Genomic DNA, 27,072 nt, shown 5'->3' with positions numbered 1-27,072 from the left:
TGGCTGGCCTCAGGGGTGCCAACAGAAACATCAAGCAAGGCCCGACTTCCTGAGTACCTTTTGGATTGGGGGAACCAATAAAGGAACATCCCCCAAGGAATTGCCAGACCATCTCCTATTGCGTTCCTGCAACTGCCCAGCCAGGAGGAAATCAGGGATCACGCTGATGTGAGTGGTAAAGGTGTCCACCGGAGAACCCCCACCTCGCAAAGAGGTCTTGAAACACATTGGTATTAAATTCCCACTCATGGACCATGTGAACGCCTGCCTGCTGAGAGCATCAACTGCCAGATGTTGCTCCCCAGGGAAGGTGAGCGCTTGAATATGAATGTTCTGCTTAATGGCCAATTCCCAAAGTTCAACTGACAGAGCCATGAGCTGTGGAGACCTGGTACCCACTCATTCCCCGCTTGTTCATATAAAACATTGTGGCCATATTGTCTCTGAGAATCTGAACAGAAATATTTTTGATGACTGTTAAAAAGACTTTCAAGGCACTGACTATAATCTTTAGCTCCAACACATTGACATGGAGTAAGTGCTAGTCCGTCACCATAAATCATGCATCTGCAAGTCATCAAGCCCACTAGTTACATTTTGAGGATGATAATCCAGGAGGGTCTCCATCTAGAGGATGACGTCATCGAAGGCATATATAGCATGCACAGCGCAGTTTGCTTCAGTCTGATTTTTCGTGCCATTCTCCAGTAGAACTACCCGTATCAACCCGGGTTTGACCTACCAGGCACTGAAGGAGCAAAGGTGTAATTGCATAGGAAATTCTACTGTGGGGTAGGCTGGGAGGGCGATGAGGAATACATGGGAGAAACAACTCCTCGAAAGAACGTTACCAGGGGTAAGTAACTTGTTCTTTGAATGGATTGTGTCCTCCCACGTATTCCTTATCTTTGATAGACTCCCAAAGCAGTGTTTGTTTTGGTGGAGGGAATAAGAATTTAGCTATCAATGGTTTTCATGAACAGAATGGAGGACAGCTTTCCAAGCTTCCATCCTGACTTAGAGAAGAATCGAAGCAGTAATGTGAAAGTGTGTATTGAAGACCACATAGTTACCTCACAAATGTTTTTAATAGGAACACCACTTTGCAGAGCAGAAGCAGCAGCAATGCCCCTGGTGGAATGGGCCCTCAAGCCTTCAGGAGGATCTTTGCACGCCAGCCTGTAGCATTCTGAAATTGCTAGAATAATCCATCTGGCTAAGGTCTGCTTTGTTATAGTCTGACCCAGTCAGTGACCTGTATGAACTATAAATAGTTGATCATCAAGACTAAGTTTGGACATTATAGAAATGTAGAAGCTTAGAGCTGTACGTGGATCTAATCTGTGCAACCTCGTGTGATGCTGGAAATGCATTGGAGGGACAGAGCCTCCCTGCCCTTGTCCTGTAGTCCTTTTTTTCCATGTGTGTTCAGTATTATTTTCTGCCCAGGAGTCCATGTGGGACTCCTGACAGTGCAGCTCTTCCTATTTTTGGTTTGGTGTACAGACCCATGGGATACCCTTATGGCACCCATGGGTGGGGGCACAACCCTGTGCCCCTAGTGTATGTTTTTGGGCACCACAGAGCAGGGTATAGGCTGGTGGCAGCTCCATGCTGAATTTGACAGGTGCTCTGGGTGTCCCCCATTTTGGAATACCCAGGCCGTGCCTTTGGAATCAGTTGATTCCTGATAGGAAACAAGATGGCCCCTGTGGCCTCTTGCTTTCTATTGCCCGTTACCTTGTTTTCCCAAAGTCCTGGGAAGCCCTGACTCTGTCCCTTCCCCCTGACTGGCTGTTGGGTGGAAGTTCCATATTTGGTGTTGATGTGAAGGCCAGGCCAGACTAGCTGAAGCCTTCCCAGTGACTGTATGTTGTGGGTACACCCTGTGGGTGGGACAAGGGTGAATGGAGTGTGTGACCAATATGCACCTCTTGTTGTGGTTATCTGGTTTCTGGCATGAGAGACAAAGACTGAGACAGCCCTGCCCGAAACTGGCCTGAATGCAGTGTGTAGTGTTGAATGGCTGGGTACTTGTCCCAATCCACATTCCTTGTTGTGAGTGTCTGAGAGGGAGGAGGATGGCCTGAATGCACTGTGTGCCTGACTGGCTGACTGTCTGCATGAATGCCCTTCTGTATGATTGGCTGCTGAGTGTGACCCAGCAGTGTGGATGAGAGACAGGATAGTATAACTGGGGACCTCTCACCACTGGAAATTGTTCAGAAGCGTTCAGAAGCTGTGTCTACACTTGAAGAGTAACTGGAACTGCTGATCCTCGACGCCCAGCTGGAAGAAGACGACTTGTTGCTGCATTTGCTTCGACCGATCTGAAAGCTGCCGAATCCATCAAAGACTGATCCGAGAGAGGACCTGGTAAGGCGCCCTCTTCCCGTGCTCCGAGGGACCATCGAGCACTGCTAAACCTTCACCAAAGCCCCCTGGACTCGAAAGGCTGCCGACCAGAGACGCTGAGGAGATCGAAGTGAAGCACCCGGACTTCGCCGCCGTCGAAGTCCACCGCCGTCGACTAGGGTTCGCAGGTTTGTGTAACCGCTGGAGACCCGTTGAAGCCGTGTCATCACAGAAGAGGGAACCGCTTGACGCCGTGCCGCCGATGACTGGAGCCGCCCGCTCCTTTGCCTAAGCACATTTGAATCGAAGGACTCCCTTGTCCGTGCCGTCAACCACTTTATCTCGCCCGAGAAAGTCGAGGACGACCAACGTGCCGAGGAGAAACCGCCAGTGGGTTTCCCACCACCTCAAGACCACAAAGACTCTAACCACTCAACGCCCTTGCTGGGCCACAGTTCTTCACACTCTTTGCGGTCCAGAACTATTGTCACCGAGGTGCCCCGCACGCCTCTTACTTGCAGGACGCCAACGCTCCATCGTCGACGAGCACCGCTCGGATCGAAGCTGCCGCCTCATAGACCCCGTTCTACCCTGTTCACTGTCGGACGTTCGACGACCCGTAAACTCCTGCTTTAAAGGGAGGGCACTCAAGAACGGTCGTCGATTCCTCGACGCCGAACGCCGAGTTCCTCGACGCCTCTCGACGATCCGTGACTCCTGCTTTAAAGGGAGTCACTCAAGAAGGATCTGTCGAAGCCTCTTCGAAGAACTTGACTCCACCAGGTACATCGGGGGGGGTAAAAACATTATAGGAGGGAATAAGACCATTGAACAATATATGGACTGGGCTTGTGCTATACATCTTATTTTACAGGTTAACCAGTTGGGGGGATCTCCACACAGAACTGTGTCCAGTGGTAGGGGCCAGTAATCTGCCTATTGTTTCAACCATCTTGCTTTCTCTCCTCTCTCTATTGCTGGTTTCCTCTTTATTGATATGTGTGACATGTTTACATTACTGTTGATGCACTTTAATGAGGTCTAATAATATTTGTGGTACCACTTTAGAATTGTATATATTTACCATTGTTGATTTTCCTGAGCACAAAGTGAGTTATTGTGATAAGTGTACATAAACTTTGAATATTGATTATATAAAGACTGTGTTTTCAGTAATAGTGTGTGGACATTCCTTTGTGGGGGCTTGGGGACTGTACTTAAGAACCAGCCTGCATCACCTCCTGAGAAGCTAGGCCTTGATTGCTCGCCCATTGCTACCGTAATAGAGAATCTTGGCTGGGGTCTTCTGTGCCTCTCCTCTACCATATAGAGAGCAGAAGTACAGACCACCCCCTACCAGTCTTTACACCTTGCTTCCTCCTTGCCAGGATGAGGTGGAGGATACAAAGTGGGTAACGCAATCTTTTGTCCTACATGAAAGTCTGAAATGATTTTAGGCAAAGCTTAACCTTCAGGACGACCTTGTCCATATGGAAGACTATAAAGGGTGGTTTAATTATAGTGCCTGAACTCACTCTACGGGCTGAAATTAGTGCTACCAACAAGATAGTCTTGAACGTTAGTAACCTTAAGGGACATGAACGGAGTGGTTGAAATGGTGCACACAAGAAATGTTAACACCAGATTAAGGTCCCAAACGGGAACTTGAAAAGGAGATGGAGGGAACACATTAGCATTATGCATTACCAGGGGAATCTTAAAATATGAAGTTTCTTCAGTCGAGCGCTTGAAGAAGGATAGTGCCGCCAAATAACCTTTAATTGTTCCAACCTGGAGCCCCAGTTTGGCTAGGTACAGCAGAAAGGACAACACCGCCAGTGTTTTACATAGTAAAGGTCCACATTGTTTTCCCTGCATCAGATGCAGAATATGTTCCAACAGCAGCGGTACAAAGACTTAGTTGCTGGCCTTCTGGATGAAAGCAAAATCTCAGTTAAGTCATCCGGGAGGTCCCAATCCTTAAACCTCAGCCTCTCAGAAACCAAGCGTGAAGGCGGAGTGTCTTGACCTCTGTATGGAGAACCCAACCCTCCTCTCACGAGAGACGGTCCTCTCTTTGTGGAAAACCTATTGAAGGGCATATGGACATGTCCAAAAGGTCTGGGTACCACGTCCTCCTGGCCCAATACAGGGCAACTAGGATCATGGATTTCCCGAACTTTCTCAACCTCCTGATCATGTGTGGAATGAAGGGGACTGGAGGAAACGCGTACAGGAGTGGAATCTTCCTGTGCACCACAAACGCGTCTCCTAGAGCTCCTCTTAGGGGAAATTCCCTGGAGCAGTACAGTTTGCACTTCCGGTTGACACTGGTTGCGAACAGATCCACTTGAGGGGTTCCCCAAAGTGTGAAGATCTCTTGAAGGACTTCCTAAACTAGTTCCCACTCGTAGGAGACTGTGCTCTGCTTGCTCAGAGCATCTGCTGCCGTGTTCTCCTCTCTGGCTAGGTGAACTGCCGATATAGAGATTCCTTCTTGTATTGCCCATAACCAGAGCTGCATTGCCTCTCTGCACAGTGGTAGGGACCTTACACCACCTCTCGTTGAGGTAGTACATGGCCACTGTGTTGTCCGTCATTATCAGGACATTCTTTCCCCGTATAGAGGGCAGAAAACCCTTCAGTGCAAGTCGGACTGCTCTCAGCTCCAAAACGATTGATGGAGACCAACGACTGCCGATTATCAGATCGTTGGCGTGGGCTCCCCACCCCTTAAGTGAGGCGTCCTTTACTGCGGTTATCTCTAACAGCAGTTATCTCCATGGCTGTAAAAAAGGTTCTCCCTTCAGAATGTATTCCTCGCAGGACCACCAGGGGAGATCCTGTGCTGCCCTGCTTGGAACCTGAAGTAGGTATTACATGTTGTGGAGAATTGACACCATTGTGTCCCGAGAGCCCAGTGAAGGACGAGCCTCTGGCACCAGAAAAATGCAGGATGCCATAAGAAGGAGCAACCTCAAAAAGTCAAAGGCCGGGAGACGCTGGGCACACTGAAATTTGGAGACCATCTGCAGAATGTCTTGAGCCCTCACCTCGGGTGGCATGCTCTTTCCCAAGGATGTATCCAGTACAGCCCCGATGAACTGGCGCTTTTGAGATGGTGTCATATGGGACTTCTTGTAATTGAGGGAGAAGCCCAGTCTGTGAAGAGAGTGGCAGATGACGCTGAGATGATCCAGGACTTGTTCGGGAGAAAGCACCCTGATCAGCCAATCGTCCAGGTAGGGGTAGACGTGAATCCCCCCTCTCCTGAGACTCGCTGCCACCCCGCCATCAGTTTGGTCAAAACCCTAGGGGCGTAGGTCAGCTCAAATGGCAGAACTCAAAACTGATCATGAGAACCGCCAATGGCGAACCTCAGGCACTTTCTGTGCTTAAAATGGATAGGCACATGAAAATAGGCATCCTGCAGGTCCAATGACACCATCCAATCCTGGAGTTGAAGGGCCTGAAGGAACTGAGAATGTGTGACCATCTTGAACTTGTTCAAGTATCTCAAGTCCAAGATGGGTCTCAATCCTCCGTCGTCCTTTGGGATTAGGAAATATGGAGAACACCATCCTTTGTTCCCCTCCACTACAGATACCGGCTCTATAGCACCTTTCTCTAGCAGGGTCAAAATGTCCTGCACAAGTAATGTATCTGGAACCTTCAAAGAACGGATCCCCGGTGGATGGTTCTGAGGTCTCTGAATGAACGGGTAGCAGTAACCTTGGGCTATGGTTTCTAATGGCCAAGCATCCAAAGTAATGTCTAACTATTCTTTCAGATGCTGAGACAGTCTGCCTCCCACAGGGGTGTCGTGACTCAAGACCCCAGAGAGGTTTTGAGGTGGCTGAAGCAGTGGCTGTTGGTAAAGATGACGCTGCTTGAGCGGACTTTGCACCTCTCCCTCGTTCACCACAAGGGAATCTTCTTTGGCCTCTTTGACAAGCCATTCCTCTTGCTCTTGCTCTTCTAACTGAGTAGTAGCGAAAGGATATACCCCTCCAAGACGGTCCACTGGGGCAAAAAGGCTGAAGCGGCCTTATAGCGGAACACAAAGACTTGGCTGCCAACTTTGAGGTCTGCAGCTTCTCAAGGCTTTCGTCATCCTTGCTGCCAAAAAGATGAGAACCATCAAAAGGCATGTTAAGGAGTCTAGACTGCATGTCTGGTGCAAATCCAGATTTCCTTAAGCACGCAAATCTGCGAACTACGGCGCTTGCCGCCATGGCTCTGCTGATGCTGTCAGGAGCATCCAGACCGAAGAGACTCTCACATGGCTTCCTTGCCATCCCTAACAATGGCCAAGAAAGCATCTCTTTCCTCCCCTTCGGGAATATGCTCAGCCGCCATAGAAATGCATTTCATGAGTGTATGAAAACCTTGCCAAGGCACATGTGGAGTTGACTGACTTAAGAGCCATGCTCCCCGCAGAAAATACTTTTCTTGCCCAGGCATCTACCCTTTTGTCATCCCTATCCGGTGGGATGGTTGGATAAGCTGCTTGTTTTGAGGTAGCGGTTGCTGCCTGCACCACCCGGCTTTCTGGGGTAGGGTGTTTCGGTAAGTAGTTGGGGTCACTACTTGATGGCCAGTATTTTCTTTTCAAGTTCTTATTTACTGCAGGACTTGACTCTGGCGTTTCCCAATTGGCACTTAAACTTTTCTGAAGAGCAATGTGGAAAGGTAAAATGGTATCCTTTTGAGGACCTTTATCTAGGATGTCTGTAAGATCATCCTGCATGAAGGGGAGGGCAGGTCTGCTCCATCGGAGGTAATCTATTACCTTAGACATCAATTGCCCGTATGAGAAATCTGCATGTACATCGGACTCAAGCTTTCCTAATTCTAATTCTGGTGAAGTGTCCATTCCACTGGCTGGTTGCACATTTTCATATAGGTCCTTCAGTCTGGATTCCTCTGATATAAAACTATCAGGGACATTTGGTGTACCATACTGTAAACTAAATTACGCATCATTATCAGATGGCCGATTGTCCTCATAAATAGGAGGTTGGAAATTTAAAGTAATCCTTTCTTGGTAAAGGAGTGGACGTTTTCCATGGTAAAGGTGTCTAAGGCTTCAAAAATGTTGAGCTTGACGCTCGAGGAGTCGTCGACGTCTTCGGTGAAGATGCTTTCGACTTCAATGGCACCGAAGGTTTCGATGGCGTCGATGGCGCCACTGGTGTTGATGGCGCCACTGGTGTTGATGGCGCCACTGGCGTCAACGACCTCGATTTGTCCTTCGATTTATGACTCGAAGGATCCTTTGATGATTTCTCATTGTGTCAAGGCCGTGACGTCTCTCAATGTGGATCTGGCCTTCGTCCTGGGCTCAAGGCTGTGCAGGATTTGCCTCGAGCCTTTTCCTTACTGGCTTTAGAAGGTGCGGTAGGTGCATGGCTTCTCGAAAGTTTCTTGTTTTCAAATATTTTGAGCATTTCTAGCTTGAATGCTTCCCATTTGGCAGCAGTGGAGGCTTCAGTGGGACAGGATATTGCTCTCTCAGGAGAGGAGTCGGAAGAGGACGTCAAAGTAGGCGACTTATGGTGCTTCTTCCTCGACAATGAGTAGTGGTGGGAGCCAGTCCTTGACCCGGACCTTTTTGCCTTCTTTCTTTGAGGAGAGTTGCCACTGGAATCGTCAGAAGGTGGTTTCGACAGGGTAGTCTATGGGGATTTCTTAGGGAATCTACCTACCGCCAATTTCCCCTTACGCTCCTTCAGAGCTTTTCCAGTCATCATGCTCCACACCGAGACACCACAAGCATACACAATGCAGATCAGTCAGCGACATCTTGGTATTGCAGTCTTGACACTTTTTAAACTCGGTCTTTGGGGTAGTCAGTGTCTAAGACTACGAAAGCGTAAGCTTACTCAGAAAAGCAGAACTGAAGCTAACAGGCGCTGCACATGCTATACATGCCTTTGATGACATTCTCGAGATGGAGGCCCTCGAGAGACATCGAGTCCACTGCATTGACGCACAGCGCCCTCTGCTGAAAACAAAGTTCTGAAGCTGGATATTGAATATCAAAGATGAGAAATGTGTGAGGACACAATCCATTTGAAGAGTAGAAATCTCCTGTGTGATTCCCCGATGGGCATTTGCAGGTAGGTATCCTTCAGATCCACTATGCAGACCCTGACAGATTGAAGTCTGCTTCACAATTGGATTCTATTCCGCTGATTATCTTGAAGGAGATTAAGCCCAGTACTGCTGCCCTGGTTGCCCAGGTTGTTAATCACTCTTATTTCAAGTTGTATTCCTCTTCCTTTAAAGCACACACTTGCTTTCCTCTTCTAAAGAAGCACTCCCTTTATCCCTCACTAGCTGCTAATTTTCATCAAAGCTTTCTCCTTCCCTTTCTAATGAAACTTTTGGAATCACTGGTTACTCCTTTGCTTAGTGCTTTTTTTGAGGAGTCCTCTTTTTTTATCCCTTCCAAACTGGGTTCCGGCCAGGATGCGTCACCGAAACTATTCTCGTTTCAGTGATTGATGATCTTGCGCGGCTTTATGATCAAGGAGACCTCACAGCACTGATATTATTAGAACTGTCAGCCGCCTTTGATACCATTGATCATTATTATGCTTATCCAATGTTGGAATCTCAGGCCCTGTGCTCTCTTTGTTCGGTTCCTTTTGATCGGTCTGTTTCAGTCGCTTTCCCTTCCTCCCAACCAATTTTCCCCCGGCACCTGTGACATGTGGGGTTCCACAATGGTCAGCTCTCCCCTCTATTCTGTGCAATCTCTATATACAGCCTCTTCCCAAACTCATCCAATCCCACAGGTTCCTATGTTATTCCTATGCAGATGACACTCGGGAGTGTTGTACTTTGACCTTTTCACAATTGGATATTGGCTCTCGGTTAAGGCTCTGTCTGGAATCTGTGGGAGATTGGATGAGCAGTAACTGACTGAAGGTGAATGAGGACAAAACCAAGGTCTTAGTAGTTCGGTCCTTCTGCCACTTCCTTTTGGACCCCAAATTGTTGGCCTACTTTGTTCAGCCCTTTTCAGATCCCGGTCTTATGAGGAAAAAGATCTGGGCTGTAAGATCTCAGCCTCTGTCTGCTGAAGCCCATGTCAGTGCTGTATGTCAATCTGGCCATTTCAAGTTAAAGATACTCCTGAAAGTTCTTCCCTTTCTACCAGCCCCTCTCAGTGTTACTGTGGTAGTTTTCACAGTTTTTTGGCACTTTGGACTATTGTAACCCTCTTTATATGGCACATCTATCTTACTTTATTCAGCAGTTGCAAACTCTGCACAACTCCGCTGCTAGAGTTGCTACACAATTTTCATTCTGTGTGTACATCTCTCCTATTTTATGGTCTCCCTATTCTCAGCCATATTCATTTTAAACCTCTGTGTAGTGTTCATCTGGCCTTTTATGGCACTGGTGCAAAGTATCTTCAAGCTAAATTCAGGTCTTATGTTTCTTTCTGTGCTCTTCGCTGGAAGATGCTTTGCTTATTCAGGTTCCATGCTTCAAGCGATCTCGGATAGGAGGCTGTGCCTTTTGGGTTGCTTCGGTAGCCTTAGGGAACCAACTTCCTTGTCCACTTCAGGCAATTGTCGAACATTTTCAATTTCGTCACGCTTTGAAGATGCATCTGTTTTAGGCCAAGATTTCTCTTTTTATTGATGTCTCTCTGTTGGGTTCTTCTCAGCGCCTTGATGGTGAAAGTTGCACTTTACAAATAAATGAAATAGAAATCGAAATACAAATTCCCTGACGGAGGGCAGACCGGATCTGCAGTGGTGTGATCAACTTGGCAACCTAGGAAGGTATTGAAGGAAGACAAGTCCAGAATGGTGCGCAGGCCCACCTAGCGTTTTTTTCAGCTGCGTGAACAGCCTGGAAATATAACCTGTTCCCTTCTGGCAAGGGTGGGGAACCTCCTCGACTTCCTTGATGTCCAGAACTTTTAAGACCTTGGAAGCTAAAGCATCCTAAGCTGCAGTAGGGAAACCATGGAGGGGAAGAGGGAGGAGATGCCCCCACCTGGCCAATGACAGGACGCAAAGGTCTAAGGAAATTGCCCTCCATTCTGCCAGATGGAAGGAAATACTTTCACCGGCAATGAATAAGAGCCAAGAAACCGGTCATTGCTGGGGCTTAGGTTCTGAGGAGAGGGAGAAGGCACCTGGACGACCCCAGAGGACTGGAGCACTGCTGCTTCTTGCTGGGCTGAAAAAAAGAGTGATCTGTCTGGGAAGCCCTTGAACCCACTAAGAAACATGACCTGCCCTTCAACGATCGTTGAGAGAAGAAAGATATGGTAGCCAGTTTAGGCTGTTTGTGTACTGGCCTTCTCCTTCATTGTTTTCTACATTAATTTAATTGTTTTCTGAACACAAGTTTGAAAGTTCATTATTGAATATTGTCTACATAGAACACGATACCGATTAGGTCATTTATGCATAATGTGTGGTACACTACTTTGGTCTAACCCGACCCCTGTACTTTATGGTATATAGAGATTTGCTCTTTCTTTTGAATTTTTGTTTGTCTTGGGACAATCTTATTGAGTGTGCATGGGACGCGAGTGTTCCACAGATTGTGGACACCGTTTCTCACTGGAGGAACGGAACAGGTCAATGTCCTTCGAAAGGGAGGAATAAAGAAATTGGGAACTCCCTATTTTTTTGGTATCCAGGGGGTCAAAACTGTGCAATTAGGGAGAAAATTCCAGGATACAAAGGAGAAAGACAGATTTACTACCCCTCTCTATAATCCCATCATGGGCATCTGGCAAGTAAATCGTACTACTACTTTTTTGTTTAGTAGAGTACCACTATAACCACATACACCTATTTTTTCCAACACATTTTTATTTATTTACTTCATTCTTCTCTTTAAAAAAACATAGAAAATGAAATCGCTTCACTTCGGTTGTTTACGCATTCTTGTACATTTGTTGTAGAGATAGAATCAATTAATACACTGCTGTTCACACACTAGATTGTTTTAATTAAAGGTTTAGAAGTAAAGCAGTTTTACTTGTTTTCTAGATCAGAAGATCTATCACATGGGGTTTCGGATTGATTCCTTTCAACAAATGATTTTGTCGTGAAGACAGCCCTCACACTGAACTGATTGACAGCACTCGAGATGGTGCAGTACATATAATAGAGGCCGAAACATATGTCGACCAGCCAGGAAACACCAACGTGTTTCCTATTCTCAAAGGCAACACGAAATGTCTTGTTATGAATGTAATGCTAAAGCTTACAGATACCCCCTACAGGTTTTATAGAAAAGGAAAAAGCATTAAAAAAAACATCTGTTTCCAAGAGATCAATGACAATGCACTTTGGCTACATATATGGATAAATTGTGATGAAATGTGGCAAAAAAAAAATCAATGTATGAACTGTGTTGATGTTGAAAAGTGATTTAATTTTCTAGGTTTTTTTAAAGAGAAGAATCAAGTAAATAAATACAAATATATGTGCTGAGACTAACAAAAAAGTAGTAGTATGATTTACTTGCCAGATGCCCATGATGGGATTATAGAGAGGGGTATTCAATCTGTCTTTCTTCTTTGTATCCTCGAAAGGGAGGGTCACGATTTTGTTCAGCATATCTGACACAAACATCCGAACGAAAAACAAATGAAAATATTGTGCAAAGAGTGCATCACTCAAGCTCTGTCCAGTCCAGTACAGTACAGTACAAAGAAAAGGGCTAGTGTGTGAGGCTGAGGGTGGTGCATGTTTTGCACAGAAACATGAGCTGGTCCCATCCATGCAAGCAGGAACTCCAAAAGGTATGAGCAAGGGGATAGGACATGGAGTAAAAGGCTTGTGATGCACTAATCAGAGACATTCATAAGTAATGATATTAATGAGGAACACCATAAAATCCAATGGTTTGATGCTGGGGGTATGTCAGAGCAGCTTAGCAACCTGGAGGCAGGAGAACAAGAGCAGGCGAGGGGAAGGGAGGACCAGTGCCCTAGAGAAAAGCGAAACCATGCATAGGGCTATATCAGACATTGACAGAGACGAGATCTGGGTGACAAAGATGGCTGAAAAACTACTAAGGGGCCACCAGGAGATGGAAAAGGAGAAACTTGAGTGCATACTGGAGGCTAGATTACATAAGCTAGGAAGAAACCAGATGCAGAGACAAAACCAGTGCAATTCTTTGCCCATGACAATAACCTGTAACTGGTGTTTAAAAGCGTTAGAGCCTGGCAAAAAAACAAATCAAGGGAGAAGCAATGCTTGCTGGTAAGAATGTGTCAAAGGTATTGTTTCTGGCAAAGGACTGCAACCCACGGCTTGAAGGTGATACTATATATGCTAAAATCTGTATCCCAATTAATAGGGGGAGGAGGTGAGTACTTGGTGATCGGTGCAGTCAAGAAGCAAGCAAGATGTTATATATATTAGATTAGGGAATCTGGAAAAGACTGGAGGTCCCTTAGGTCGGACCCTGCACCAGTTTGAGTAAAACCCATGCTGACACCTTTTAGTATGGTTATTGTGCTTCAGTTTTATTTGAAACCCTATAGTTGTTTATTCCCACCCACCCTATTGCTTGTGAATAAACGTACAAAACTACATATGTGGTGCTCGTGTTTTCTGTTAGCCCTTCATCATAGAGCTTTGGCATAATCCAGTTGAGAAATTATAATGGGCTGCAACGCTTACATCTTTCAATAGGTACAAAAGGCAGCATCAGCTTACAGCTGGTGAATGCCCCCTTGAACAAAGCTTCAAATGGAGTGTTAAGACTCAGGCCCGCATCAAAGATAATATTATAGACGTAGGTGGAAGAGGCAAAAAACAAAAACTACTGGGGGAGGGGTTTTTACTCTGAAGATGCGTTGATCAGGTGGCATTGTCCTAGGAACCATCCTCTGTATTTGAGTCACTGAACTTTGAGACTCTCTCTACCACCCATCATATTTAGACAGTAAGATAGCTCAGCTAGTTAGGCTCCTAGCATCTGATTATGTCTGTGCAACCTGGAGCCACAGGTTTCAAACCAGGCATGGCTGAGGCAGGCCTTAATCCTTCAGAGGTCGATACACAGTATCATCAAAACTCAGTTATAATGATACCTATTATTGTAACCCTTCAAAGAGTGAGGAATCCAGCATTAAGTCATATACTCAAAACTCTCTATAGCCCCTTCAGAGAACCGAATGACCAATATTAAATGTTCCACTAACAGAGAATGGTCACAGCTGAAACTGTCATGGACAGAGAATTAACAATAATGAAAATGATCTAGCATCTGCTTTGCCAGTATATTCTCCCAGAAGAACAAGTTACTTCTTACCTTGTAACGTTCTTTCGATGGGATGTTCCTCCGACGTATTCCTTATCTTAGATATCTCCTTCCAGCTTTGCTGGCCTCGGAACATTTTTCTCTAGAGGGCGCTGTGCGTCGACATCCGCCGAGTCGATGTCCCTCGACAGCCGCCGTATCGACGTCGACGTCATCCTGCCTATAAAGGCCGTGCGCAGAGTCCATTGCTCAGTTCCGTTTTGTAGCCCACAATTTTTCTTTCTGGACTAGACTAATCACCCTGAAGGAGCGTAAGCTGCAACAACAAGGGAAGTAGTACTGCGGGGATGGATGGGAGGGTCGATGAGGAATACGTCGGAGGAACATCCCATCGAAAGAACGTTACAAGGTAAGAAGTAACTTGTTCTTCGAAGGGATTGTGTCCTCCGACGTATTCCTTATCTTAGATAGGCTCCCATAGCAGTATTCTGTTATTGGAGGTGGGAGTACTGACTTCATGCTTCCTTTTATTGATGAATAGAGTGCAATACTGCCCTTCCAAACCTAGTCTCTTGACTGGAGGAGGAATCCAAGTTGTAAAATCGTGTAAAGGTATGGACGGACGACCATGTGGCAGCCGCACATATGTCTTTAACCGGCACTCCTCTTTTGAGGGCCGATGAAGCTGCAATACCTCTGGTCGAATGAGCCCTAAGATTTTGAGGGGGCTCTTTTCCTGCCAGTTTATAACATTCCAAAATGGCTAGAATGATCCATCTGGAAATGGTCTGCTTAGTTATCGGTAACCCCAGCTTGTGACCTGCGTAGCCTACAAACAGCTGGTCTGCTTGTCTTATCCTAGCCAGTCTACTGATGGAAAAACTTAAGCCCTTCTTGGGTCCAGCCTGTGTAACCTCTCTTCCTCTTTCCCCGGATGAGGAGGAGGATAGAAAGATGGCAGGGTAATCTTCTGAGTGATATGGAATTCAGAAACACCTTTGGGAGGAAATTAGGCTTCACTTGCAGGACAACTTTGTCTTTGTGAAAGATTGTATGAGGGGGTTTACAAGAAAGAGCTTGTAACTCGCTCACCCTTCTAGCAGATGTAAGTGCTATTAATAAAACAGTTTTAAGGGTAAGAAATCTTAACGAACAAGAATGGAGTGGTTCGAAAAGGTGTGCCCATCAGGAAAGTTAGGACTAAGTTTAAATCCCATAGGGGAACCTGGAATGGTCTTGGGGGATAAACATTAGTTAACCCCTTTAGAAACTGTATTACCAAGGGTAACTTGAAATAGGATGGTTCTTCCGCAGTGCGCTTAAAGATGGATAGCGCTGCGAGATAGCCCTTAATGGTGCCAACTTGAAGGCGTGAATTCGCCAAATAGAGTAGGAAGGACAAAACCATTGGTGTACCACATGAAAAGGGGTCGATATTCTTTTCTCTACACCAGCTGCAAAATCTGTTCCAACGGCAGCGGTATAAAGACTTTGTTGCTGGCCTCCTTGCCGAAAGCAAAACCTCCATAACATCATCAGGGAGGTCCCAATCCTTGTACCTCAGCTTTTCAGAAGCCAAGCGTGAAGGTTGGGGGTTTTGATGTCTGGATGGAGAACCTGACCTCCCTTCTGTGAGAGTAGATTCTCTCTGAGTGGAAGTCGAATTGGAGGGCAGATGGACAAGTCTAGAAGGTCCGGGTACCACGTTCTCCTGGCCCAATCCGGGGCAATTAGGATCATGGTTTTCCGGAATCTTCTCAACATCCTGATCATTTGAGGAATGACAGGGACCGGTGGGAACGCGTACAGTAGCGGAAACTCCCAGTCCACGATGAACGCGTCTCCCAGAGCTCCTCTCGGGGGAAATTCCCTTGAACAGAACAGATCGCACTTCCTGTTGACACTGGTGGCGAACAGATCCACCTGAGGGGTTCCCCAAAGGGCGAAGATCTCTTGAAGGACTTCCTGAGCTAGTTCCCACTCTTGGGAGACTGTGCTCTGCCTGCTCAGAGCGTCCGCTGTCAAGTTCTTCTCTCCGGCTAGGTGAACTGCCGATAGAGAGATTCCTTCTTGGATTGCCCAAAACCAGAGCTGCATCGCCTCTCTGCACAGAGGTAGTGATCCTACGCCTCCTCTTTTGTTGAGGTAATGCATGGCCACTGTGTTGTCCGTCATTATCAGGACATTCTTCCCTTGTACAGCTGGCAGGAACGCCTTCAGCGCAAGTCTGATGGCCCTCAGCTCTAACAGGTTGATATGTAGTCTGGACTCCGATGGAGACCAATGACCGCTGATGGTCAAGTCGTTGGCGTGGGCTCCCCACCCCGTGAGTGAGGCATCCGTGACTACTATTATCTCCGGCCAGGGTTGCCAAAACTGTTCTCCTTTCAGAATGTTTTCCTGACAGGCCCACCACTGAAGGTCTCGAGTCACCCTGTCGGGAACCTGAAGAAGATCGGTCATTCTTCCTGAGAATTGTGACCACTGAGTCCTCAGTGCCCACTGGAGGGATCTCATTCTCAGGCGAGCCTCTGGCACTAGGAAAATGCCATGAGGCCTAGCAACCTCAAAAAGTCGAAGGCTGGGAGACGTTGGGCATTTTGGAACTTGGTAACCATCTGTAGAATATCTTGAGCCCTCACCTCTGGTGGCGAGGCTTTTCCCAGGGAAGTGTCCAGGATCGCTCCGATGAACTGGAGTCTCTGCGATGGTATCATTTGTGACTTCTTTAAATTGAGGGAGAAGCCCAGTCTGTGAAGGGAGTGGCAAACGTGATTTAGCTGGATCTGAGCTTGATCCGAAGATACAGCCCTGATCAACCAATCGTCCAGGTAGGGGTAGACGTGAATCCCTTCCCTCCTTAGACTTGCAGCCACTACCGACATTAACTTGGTGAAGACCCTCGGGGCGGAGGTCAGCCCAAATGGCAGCACTCGAAATTGATAATGAGAGTTGCCAATTGCGAACCTCAGGTATTTCCTGTGTTTGAGATGGATAGGCACATGGAAATAAGCGTCCTGAAGGTCCAGAGATACCAACCAGTCCTGGAACTGAAGGGCCTGAAGGATCTGAGAAAGAGTTACTATCTTGAATTTGTCTTTCCTGAGGAATTTGTTCAATTCTCGCAAGTCCAAGATGGGTCTCAGTCCTCCGTCTTTCTTTGGAATGAGAAAGTAAGGGGAGTACCAGCCCTTGTTCCTCTCCGCTACAGGTACCGGTTCGATGGCACCTTTCTCTAGCAGGTCTAAAATTTCCTGCAAGAGGAGCGGATCTGGAGCTTTTTGAGAGCTGATCCCCGGTGGATGACTCTGAGGTATGCGTAGGAGAGGCAGGCAGTAACCTTGGGCAACTGTTTCCAATGCACAAGCATCTGACGTGATAGCCTGCCATTCCGCCAGATGTTGAGTTAACCTGCCTCCTACAGGTGTCTTGTGAGGGAAGTCCTCAGAGTGGTTTTGGGGCGGCTAATGCAGATGCCGATGGTAAAGAGGCACCTGCTGTTGCTGCGGCTTTTGAATATCTACCCCGTCCACCTCGGTTAGTTCTTCTTTGTCCCCTTTGAGCCGGTCGTCCTCTACCTCTTCCGAATGCGGAGTAGAAGCGAAAGGACTTGCCCCTCGCAGAGGTTCCTGTGGGACGAAAAGGTGTCTGACGGATTGCAGCGCCTAGGGATTTTGCTGCTGCCTTTGATGTTTGCAGTTTTTCTAAACTGTCATCCGCCTTTTTCGCAAACAAAGAAGAGCCATCGAATGGCATGTTCAAGAGCCTGGCTTGCACATCTGGGGCAAAACCAGACTTTCTCAACCAAGCGAATCTCCTGGTTGTTGTCCTTGCCGCCATTGCTCTGCTGATACTGTCAGCTTAATCAATGCCCGTCTGGAGGGATTCGCACATAGCGTCTTTACCGTCCTGTATGATATTTAGGAACGCCTCCCTTTCTTCTCCCTCTGGGATGCAGTCAGCCGCTGTAGAAGCACACTCCCAAAGTGTATGGCTGAATCTAGCAAGGGTGCAAGTAGCATTAACAGATTTTAACGCCATGCTACATGCCGAAAAAACTTTCTTTGCCATAGCATCATATTTCTTATCGTCCCTGTCCTGTGGGACTGTAGGGTAAGCAGTCTTGACGTCAGTAGAAGATGCTGCCTGTACCACCAGACTTTCTGGGGATGGGTGTTTTGACAAAAACTCCGGGTCTGCAGAAGATACCCTGTATTTAGTAGTTTTTTTTTTATTTACTGCCGGGACGACCTCTGGGGTTTCCCAGTTCGTCATGATTTTCCTCTGAAGAGCTTTATGAAAAGGCACTACAGGATCCTCCTGTGGACCGTTATCAAGAATATCCGTGAGGTCATCTTGTTGGAAAGCCTGTGAAGGTGTTGACCACCCCATAAATTCTGTGATCCTGGCCATTAAGGCTCTACAGGGGGCTCTACAGGGGGTTTCAGCATGCTCCCCCCGGGTCTGGTCTCAGGGGAAGTGTCTAGCCCACTTGCCTCATGTAAGGAATCGTGGAGATCCTTTAACCTGCGTTCTTCTGAGGATAACTCCTCTTGAACTGGGGTTGCAGGTCCCTGCAACTCAAATGTCTCTTCTTGGTCAGATAGTTCTCCCTCTTCCATAATTGAGGACATAGTTCTCAATTGTTCTGAACTCACAAAGGGTGTGAAACCCATCTCCAAGGCAGAGGGTGCCAAACTTGTTGTAATCGGCCTCGAAAACGTCGATGTCGTCGACGCCGACGTCGAAGGCTTCGGGCGTGGCGTCGAAAACAAAGGCGGAGGCCTCAGGGTCCTCGATAAAATTGGGATTCTGCTCGAGGAAGTCAACAATCTCGACGCCATCGAGGACCTTGGGATAGCCACTGGGTGCGCCGCAACCGTGACTTTCCTTGGCGTCGACGGTGTCGAAGATGGCGTCGAGTCGACAGACCCGTGTGTCGAAGGTCCCTTCGACAACGGCGTCGAAGACACCGACCTCGGCGTCGACGGAACCTTCGAAGAAGGTTTCGAGGTCATAGCTTTACTCGAGGGTTCGTGACGCGCTCGAGAAGCTTCCTTCGCCGGGTACTGCGACTCGCGGCGTTTTTAACCTTCGGGTCTTTCGACCAGAGCATCGCTCTCGGCAGTCTTCGAGGGGGTCGAGGCCGCTTTCTCGAAGACGCTCATCATATTTTTGCGGAATTCCTCCCATTCAGCCCAGGAACTATGTTTCGTGGGGCAAGGGATTCTCTTAGGAGAAACAGAGGAAGAGGAGGACGGAGAAGGGGATCTTCGACGTCTCCTCTTCGAGTGCTTCGATCTCGAGGAGTGATGGGACCCACTCCGAGACCTGGAGCGCGAATGGTGACAAGGAGACGAATGTCTCGACTTCGTCGAGGAAGAAGAAGCTTTTGAAGTCTTACCTTTCTCCAGCTTCCCCCTACACTCCTTCAGGGCCTTAGCTGTCATGGACATACAGTCCTCGCACTCCGAACAATGGTGTTCAGCTCCCAAACGCCACAGACAAACTCTGAGGGTCAGTCAGCGACATCTTTTTCCCACAGTCTCTGCATTTTTTGAAGCCGGACCGAGGGGTCGTCGGTTCCGACGAGGAAGCCATCGAGTATGGATCGAATATCTCGAGGTAAATAGGATAAATTCTCTACGAAACTGAGCAACGATATTCCGAGGCACTGAGTAAGCACGGAAAAACGGAACTGAGCAACGGACGCTGCGCGCGGTCTTTATAGGCAGGATGACGTCGATACGGCGGCTGTCGAGGGACATCGACTCGGCGGACGGACGTCGACGCGCAGCGCCCTCTAGAGAAAAATGTTCCGAGGCCAGCAAAGCTGGAAGGAGATATCTAAGATAAGGAATACGTCAGAGGACACAATCCCTTCGAAAAATAGTTTCTACATCACGTGGATGTGGGTTAAGTTTGAGTGATAACTCCCCAACAACTATTCTTGCTAGGGAAAGACCTGCAATTGTGTCACAAAGATCCTTATTAAAATGTTACAAGGTTAAGTCAGTCCAGCAAAAGAACTGATGTTGAGCCAGTAGCTGGATGCTTCCATATCGTTCTTAATCTGTCGGTACAAAGAAAGAGGACAATTCGTCGTATACCCAACCTGCCAGCTCTGATTTCAGAACGATGCCAACAGGAACTGGTTTGCTTTGAGAAAGAAGACAAACGCAAAATATAGTTGGGTCCATAATAGTATGAAATTTGAACTCAAAGAGGTAAGGTTACCAGCAACAAAACTCCACTCTACCTATTCTGTCACTGGCTGCTTATAAACACTGTGAATGCCAAGCGACAGGAAGAGGGCATATGCATCATCCTGCCAAGGATTGAATGAATCAGTGCCAGAAAATACACCACATCCGACATACTGAGTACTATGCTCAAATTGTCAGACTTTTTTTAACTAAAGAAACACGCATATTCTCTTTATTTTCACAACAATGACTACCATCCATCAACCAGACCAAAACCACCTCATGCAGGGTCATTCAAACCTAACCTCTAAAGGAAGAGTGCTGGAACTCCAGGGGCCCCCAAACACTATGCTGATCTTGATGTCTCCAAATGACTTGCTTGTCTTGACACTACCAAACACAAATGCTGTTCTCTCTGAGGGCAAAGGTGAGCCACGAACTGAATGAAAATGGATTGGATTCAGGATGCCCAGCCACTTGGCTCAAGTAGATTCGAAGGGAGCGCAATGAGAGAACAGGGGGCTATCTAAGCTAAATCAATGTTTTCTTTTCTTTTTTATTGCTGTTAGAACCGCAATGCAAACCATTGATGCAATACAAATAATTCCCTGGCCTCACTGTTTCGTTCGCAGGAGCCCCTCTTCCATTTCCATGGCAATGACCATGAAGATAGGAGCTCGGACGGTGCGGACCAGGCGGAGGAGCCCATTTAAGGTAAGGATGAGGGGGGAAGGGGTGCTGAGGGGCTGGATTTGGAGGTCGGAGAAAGGGGAGGAGGGAAAACAGCAGCTCTCAGTGCGGCGACCACTCGGGTTGCTCTGAACCTGGGCATGCATCTGTATATTCAGCCCGGGCTTGCGGCAACCTGATTGGCTGCCTAGGGGTGCTAATAGCAATAATACTTCATCCTACAGGCTTCACCAGCCCGGTAACGACACCAGGGCCTAGTGGATTTGGGCCCAAACCCGTTATCGGCCAGTGAAGCCCGTAGAATGCAGGACTATTACATGACAAAGGTCCATTCCATCTTAAGCCCCAATAGTGGGAACACTATCCATAAGAAGCTTGTGGGAACCTTTATCCACCTTTTAGTGGTATAAACACTTCTATAGTATTGGCAAATGACGCTGAGTGCACCCATTCCCACATTTCCATACACCCCCATTACATTTTAAGTCCTTGTACGAGTGTTACTACAACTGACCACTTTTCCATACTCTTAAATTCAGCACACTTCGATTTTAATTTCATGAGCAGAGTTTAAAATAATTGGATGCCCAAAGATTTGATCATGTTGGATAGTATTTTAAAGTTCAGTAACACTTGTTTTTACTTTTGGAGGCTAATCAACTTGGCTCTGACTGCAACAAGTTTACCAACAAAAATATTTATGAAATGAGGTTGTTTGTAAATAAAGGCCATATAAAACCGTGGTAGTTCAATAATTTTACTCTCCAAATTTCTCAAAGTATATATTGCCCAGCTTCGTGGTACAGGCAAAGCCACTAGATTTCGAAGTAATGGGGGCAGACTTCATGAGAGATAAGCGAGAGATATAAGAGGTCTGCTGGGGGCAGTGTGTACTACCTATGCTGAGGAACTGGCCACATCAAACCACACCCCCATCTGGTGAGTATTAGCACTGTATTTAGTTTCAAATGATGGCATGGGTTTCCCTTCTCCTCCCCAGAATTGGTCAATGAGAGTAGAGGATCAGGGACAAAGCTGGAAAGGAATCTGTGCAGACACAAACCTGCACACTCCCCTAAACTTCCCCTCCCGCAGGTAAGGTGGTTCTATGTCATAATTTAGCTTTTTGAAGGTCGCCCAAACAAAAGACGAATTGTTTTTGGCCGACTGAGTGGCCTGCAAAAAGCGAAAAAACGGTATTCCCTCACCCCCCTCGCATCTCCATGGCCCCTACCACCCCCCACCCTTCCCAGGCACGATTAATAAAAAATCGGAGGGTTTCAACCCCCAAACTCCCCTCATTCCCCATCCACCCAAGACCCCCCCCTAACCCAAACATATACGAACATACAACACACACACAAACACTTACCCGGTCTCACTCAACCGGGCCTCCGAGCCCTGGCGTGGCGGCCAACACCTGCACGCACTCGTGTGCGGCAATGGCGTGACAGTTCAATTTAGAAAGACTGCTCTGTGTGCTCACAAAGCGGTCTTTCTAAATCGGCTTTTTAAAAATCGTCTATTCCGAGGTGGACAACCTCGGACTAGATGAAAACTGACAGCAATCCCAGGACTAGACGATTCTTCCACTGCAAGGTTTTGAGAATTAAAACAGATGAGCCAGCTCAAAGTAATGTTGATCAGAAGTGGATCCAGGGTTACTACAGCGTCCTACCCCAGGGAAATCTGAGCTGCCCGCTGTAGTAGGCTTTCCTCTTCTGAGGCCTCGACGATTGACTAAAGAATTAAAGGAATAGGGCTCTGCTTGTAGGCCGGCCACTGTAGGAGACCTTCAATGGCACCACCATAGAAGATTTTATCAAACACACTTCACGGGCAAACAAGCTCATCGCTTTCAGCTGCAGAAAATACACGTGCTACAGGGGATGTGGCAAAGCGGGATACTTTGGCTCACATTCCACGATGCTCTTGCCATGCAGTCTGTTATAAGATCAATATGCTGCAACACCCTCACTTAACTGTGGAAAAAGAAGGTCAAACATGGCCAGTGAGTTTCAGATGCCGGTACTGTGAAAGCACTGAATAGTTGTCACAAGTGTGGTGCTCTTTTAGCTCAGCTTTCCCAATCATGCCCTCTTCAACTCAGTGCCATGGGCATGACAAGGAACACATCTCTCAGACAGGATTTGTGTTCATTGGTTGTGTCTAGATACATGCTAGAAAAGAATATACAGTGCTCAGAGTCCTTAAAGATGAATTAACAAACATACAATATAATCCTTTAATTCGCAACACCAAAAGGCAAGGTGAAAAAAAGAAGCCAAGGTGTGGCAGCACCTTGTGGCATGGCGTGGGAACTCGTGTTTGTAACACTTATACATGTGAGGAACTAGTCTTGTGAGAACGATTTATTCCACGGCGCAGCCCTAATAGGCACTACATTCAAATAGGGATGAATCCATGAAGCACATCACTTGAGAGAATACAAAGGAACAGACATTTCTCTTCGAAACACCACAATTGCTACCTTCGGCATTCACAAAGTGTGCTCTGAACTGCCAGGAGCAAAGCTTAAGTATGAGAACACACCTGCAAAAGGCTTTTATTATAGCAGTTAATTACACATATTCTCGCCACAAAACTATCCTGCTGTTCTAACACAGCATACAAGATGAGCAAACAGAGCGTATGGCACATACATGTGAGAGGATTCCTTTACGAATCGGAACAGCGAAATTAATTTGCTAATTACGATGAATCTATACACACTACTGTCCCTCTAAATTCAGGTTACTACCGAAGATTACAATGCTATCTGATTATAGACTACTTTGATACATAATCAGCAGTAATTGCTAAAATGAGATTTACCCAGCAAAGATTCTTACAATGTTTTACTTACTGTTTCACAAGTAAGACACCTGGTCTCATTTGTTAATGTTCCCTGGAAGATCTCGTGAACCCACGTAGGGTCTGGAGTGCTGTTGTTGTTTTCACTATCAATATTGCCATTTGGAATACGGCCATTTTGTTTCTCCTGTTTTCTTTCTTCTTGCAAAATGTCAGCAATGGTATTCAGAAGATAGTTTAAGAACTCGTGTGCGTCTTGCTGCATGTAGTTGTCGAATAACTCTACAACAGAGTGGAAAAAAAGAACTCTTAACAGAGATGGTAAACATTTGAGACCAAGTAATAGAGATAAGTGGCCTGAGCCAATCAGGCTCAGAGGTAGACATATCCCCTCGGAGTTCTGTAGTGGCATCAGTGTACACGAATCATGTTCCCAGAAAACAGAGTTCTGAGAACCTGGGAGGCATATACAGACCCGTTTTGCCTGCTCAAACGTGGCGCGTGCAGGGCTGCAGCCTCCAAGGAAATTTCCCTTGGAGACATGGCACCTACACAACTCACATTTGATGTGGAAATGAAAAACAGCTCCTGCTGCAATGCATGCTATGTCTGGAATAGCAGGCAGCCTTGAAGGGACCGCACATCATCTGACTAAGGTTCCTAAAGCTACCATAACTCAGCAACCACCACCTTAACTCAATTGTATTTCGGCAAAGACCATTACGTCTTGAAAATAATCTTTGGAGTTAATTGGGTTTTTTATTGTGTTGGCCTTCAAAACAAACTCAAAGCCTAACCAGTTTGGGTTCATACTAGTTTTTCTTCGGTTATGCTCATCTTCTGTATGAACTGGGGGCACATGTATGTCATTTTTGTTGGGGTATGTGCGAAGCAGTGCCACAGAACTGGCAACTTTGTAGTATTTTGTTTTGCGACGCTGCCATAACATCCCTCTAATAACGTTTTTTCAATGAATTTCAAAAGATTTCTATTTAAGGTAAACTTAATGTCCCTTTAATCAAAGTTTTCCACTGAATGATTAGGTTTCAATAAAACATAGTATTGTACTTTCAATGCTGACAATTTGTGCAGGTCGTGATCTTCAGTCACCCCACATATCAGATGCAAACACTGGCCATGGCCAGAGGTCATACCCAATACTAATTTGCTCCAGGCATGACCAGTGGCAACTCCTTTGGCAACCCCAAAACACCAGATAGCAACAGTGAGCATGGAAGTAATTGCAAAACGTATGTGCAGAAATGTATATGGATAGCTGCAATGGGATTGTGCACACTTGCAAATGTGTCAGCCAACATCTTTGGTACCCAATGTGTTGACATTTTTAGGCAGTGTACATTTTGTGTGAGTTAGCACATGTATAATTCGCGAATGTATGCTGTGTGGTATCCATTTGCAGATTTTACAGTTTGGTTCATCACATTTTCGAAAGGTTTGCGTCATGCGCCAGTGTTGTTTTAGCCAATATGTGTATGTCCAAAATCAAAAGTTTGAGGGGTTTGTCCTTAAAGATGATTTTTGTGTGTCCGTGGAAACATTTATAAGTTCATACAATTTGGCATGCCTGTTTGGATGTGGCCAGACAAGTATTTTGTCTAATCTTCTGAATTTACATGGATAAGTAAACTTCGAGTAAAGGGTGGTCTTATTTTTCTTTGTAATGTGTATTGTGACCTTAACTCTAATGTTACCATTTATATTACGTTTAGGACAATTATACAAACAGTAGTGATTTTAAAATCTATATTTCACAGGGATGACATAATATCAGTAACCTATTTTCCAAAATTCTCAAATTTCACCCAGTGCTGGAGGCGCTCTGATGCAACCACATCAGTGGTAGCTTCAGTGTGGTCCGCCAGGAAGGCATCGTGGTAGAACCACCCACTCCCCTGGCAGAGGTAATTGGACAATATAAACAAAAAGGCAATGAGTCATCCAATGGAGCCTACTCAAACATTATCATACACAATACTCAAAAAATATTACCATACAAAAATATATACATACAGAAATAGCACACTTTCATTAAAAAATTCTGTAGATTCACATGTATATTTATACATTTTTAGAAGTGTCCAAACAGCCCAATCAACTATGTAAAAAGGAGATCCTACAATCCAAAACATAGATCGCTGCACTGATGGTAAGTACAACTATCTAGAATAAACTCAAGATCAGGAGTACACATGAGCTATGCGTCTCGATTCCAACAAACCAGATCCTATTCCAGTTTTAACCCAACATGTTTCTGTCTTATCCAATAAATGTTAGACATTCTTCAGGGGTGATAACACATGATTATCTCTCCTATTCATTAGTAACATTTCTAATGGGAAACCAATGTTCTGAAGTATAATTCTTTAATGTTGCTTTGCCGACTCTCTGGACACACGTAGATCACAATATCTCAATATGGACTGCATCAACCCGGAGCTTCTTTCTAAAAACTAACCTTCTCCAACATGGGGTCTGGCATGGATTCATATGCTCATGAATATTCCCTGTCGTTAGGCTGGGAATCCTCGGTAAAGAAAAAATCAGCATCAGTTTCGTTTCTGATCTGTCTTTCTTAGTAGTAACCAATCACTGATCTCTGGGTCATACTGCCCCCAGCCAATGACTGCCCTCTCCCTAAGCCCCATCTATGGCAGCCATCCTCAGATTTTTACCGCACGCTCAAGTGTTGGGAGTCCTCGTGCTTTAGCTCTCGAGTTTTTGCTGCGTTTTCGCGCTTTTTCAGGAGATTTTCTCATTTTTCGGTTTAATCGAGCCTCAAGCTCCACCGTTTCTACTTCCGATAACGAGGACCCGTTTCGGAATTCTTCTACGCCCCTCAAGGGTGAAGTTTTCGTCGAGTTTACGCTTCTTGGAGGATTCCGGAAGATCTGCGGCCTACCTCAACGGACATGGCCCAGGACAAGGGAAGCTCGACGCCCGGATCCAAGCTGTTCAGGTGCTGCCCTGGATGCGGATTACAAAACGTTTTCAAGGAGGACGAGCTTTTCGCGATGTCTCTACTGCCTTCATGCACGTGGAGAAGGACTGTGCGTTCTGCAAGAACGCTTCAGAACGGACCAAACAAGATCGTCGTTCCCGCCTCGCCGCCTGGCTGGAGAAGGGCAGAGCAGGTGAGAAGGCGAAGAAAAAGTCTGAGCGGGCTTCTAAGTCCTGTGAGGGGGCCCCGGCGACGGGGGCCCAACAGAAGGCCAAGCACCGCGAGTCCGCAGGCACCGGGAGCGCCGAAAGGTCGGACTCTTCGGCTGCCAGGCAGGGCGTGACTTCCCCGGCACGTTCAACCACGAGCCAGCGCTCTGGTTCGGGGAAGAGGAAGTCCGAGAACGCGGGTAAGCTGCTGGAGCGGCCCAGTTTGGAAGAATACAAGAGTGGACGGAATCCACCGGAAGTGAGACCCCACCACGCGTGCGGATACAGAGCGGGAAAAACAATAGGCTCGTAGGGGAGGGTGGGACAATGGGAGCAGTGGTTAACATTGATTGATAATAATGTGAAATTGTATTGTTTGCACTGCGTATTAGGTTGGTGGGTGTTTTGCTTATTTGAAAATAAAAATTTTAAAAAAGCTGCTGGAGCGGCCCCAGTCGATCTCGAAGTGGGAGCGAGGCGCTGACCCTCCCCCCAAGGTAAAGGCCCAGGACGCACCCAAGGTGGTGAGGGCTTTGATCCAGCCGGCAAAGGCCTCTATCGAAGTGGTCGCTGCGACCCT

At 46.6% G+C, this 27,072-nt stretch overlaps 1 protein-coding gene across 1 annotated transcript in view; it reads right to left on the bottom strand.

Annotated features, from left to right (window-relative positions):
* USP12 (ubiquitin specific peptidase 12) overlaps positions 1-27,072 on the bottom strand; it is a 739,696-nt gene that overhangs the window by 391,816 nt on the left and 320,808 nt on the right. The window contains exon 4 of the mRNA XM_069639238.1: positions 23,377-23,606. Within this exon, the coding sequence (XP_069495339.1) occupies positions 23,377-23,606 (230 nt within the window). The remainder of the gene's footprint in view (positions 1-23,376; positions 23,607-27,072) is intronic.

The sequence above is a fragment of the Ambystoma mexicanum genome, chromosome 7q (assembly GCF_040938575.1).
Source record: "Ambystoma mexicanum isolate Mex_15411 chromosome 7q, UKY_AmexF1_1, whole genome shotgun sequence".
In the NCBI taxonomy this organism is placed as follows: Eukaryota; Metazoa; Chordata; class Amphibia; order Caudata; family Ambystomatidae; genus Ambystoma; species Ambystoma mexicanum.
The sequence above is the reverse complement of the archived record's forward strand: the minus strand, read 5'-3'. Positions and strand labels throughout refer to the sequence as shown.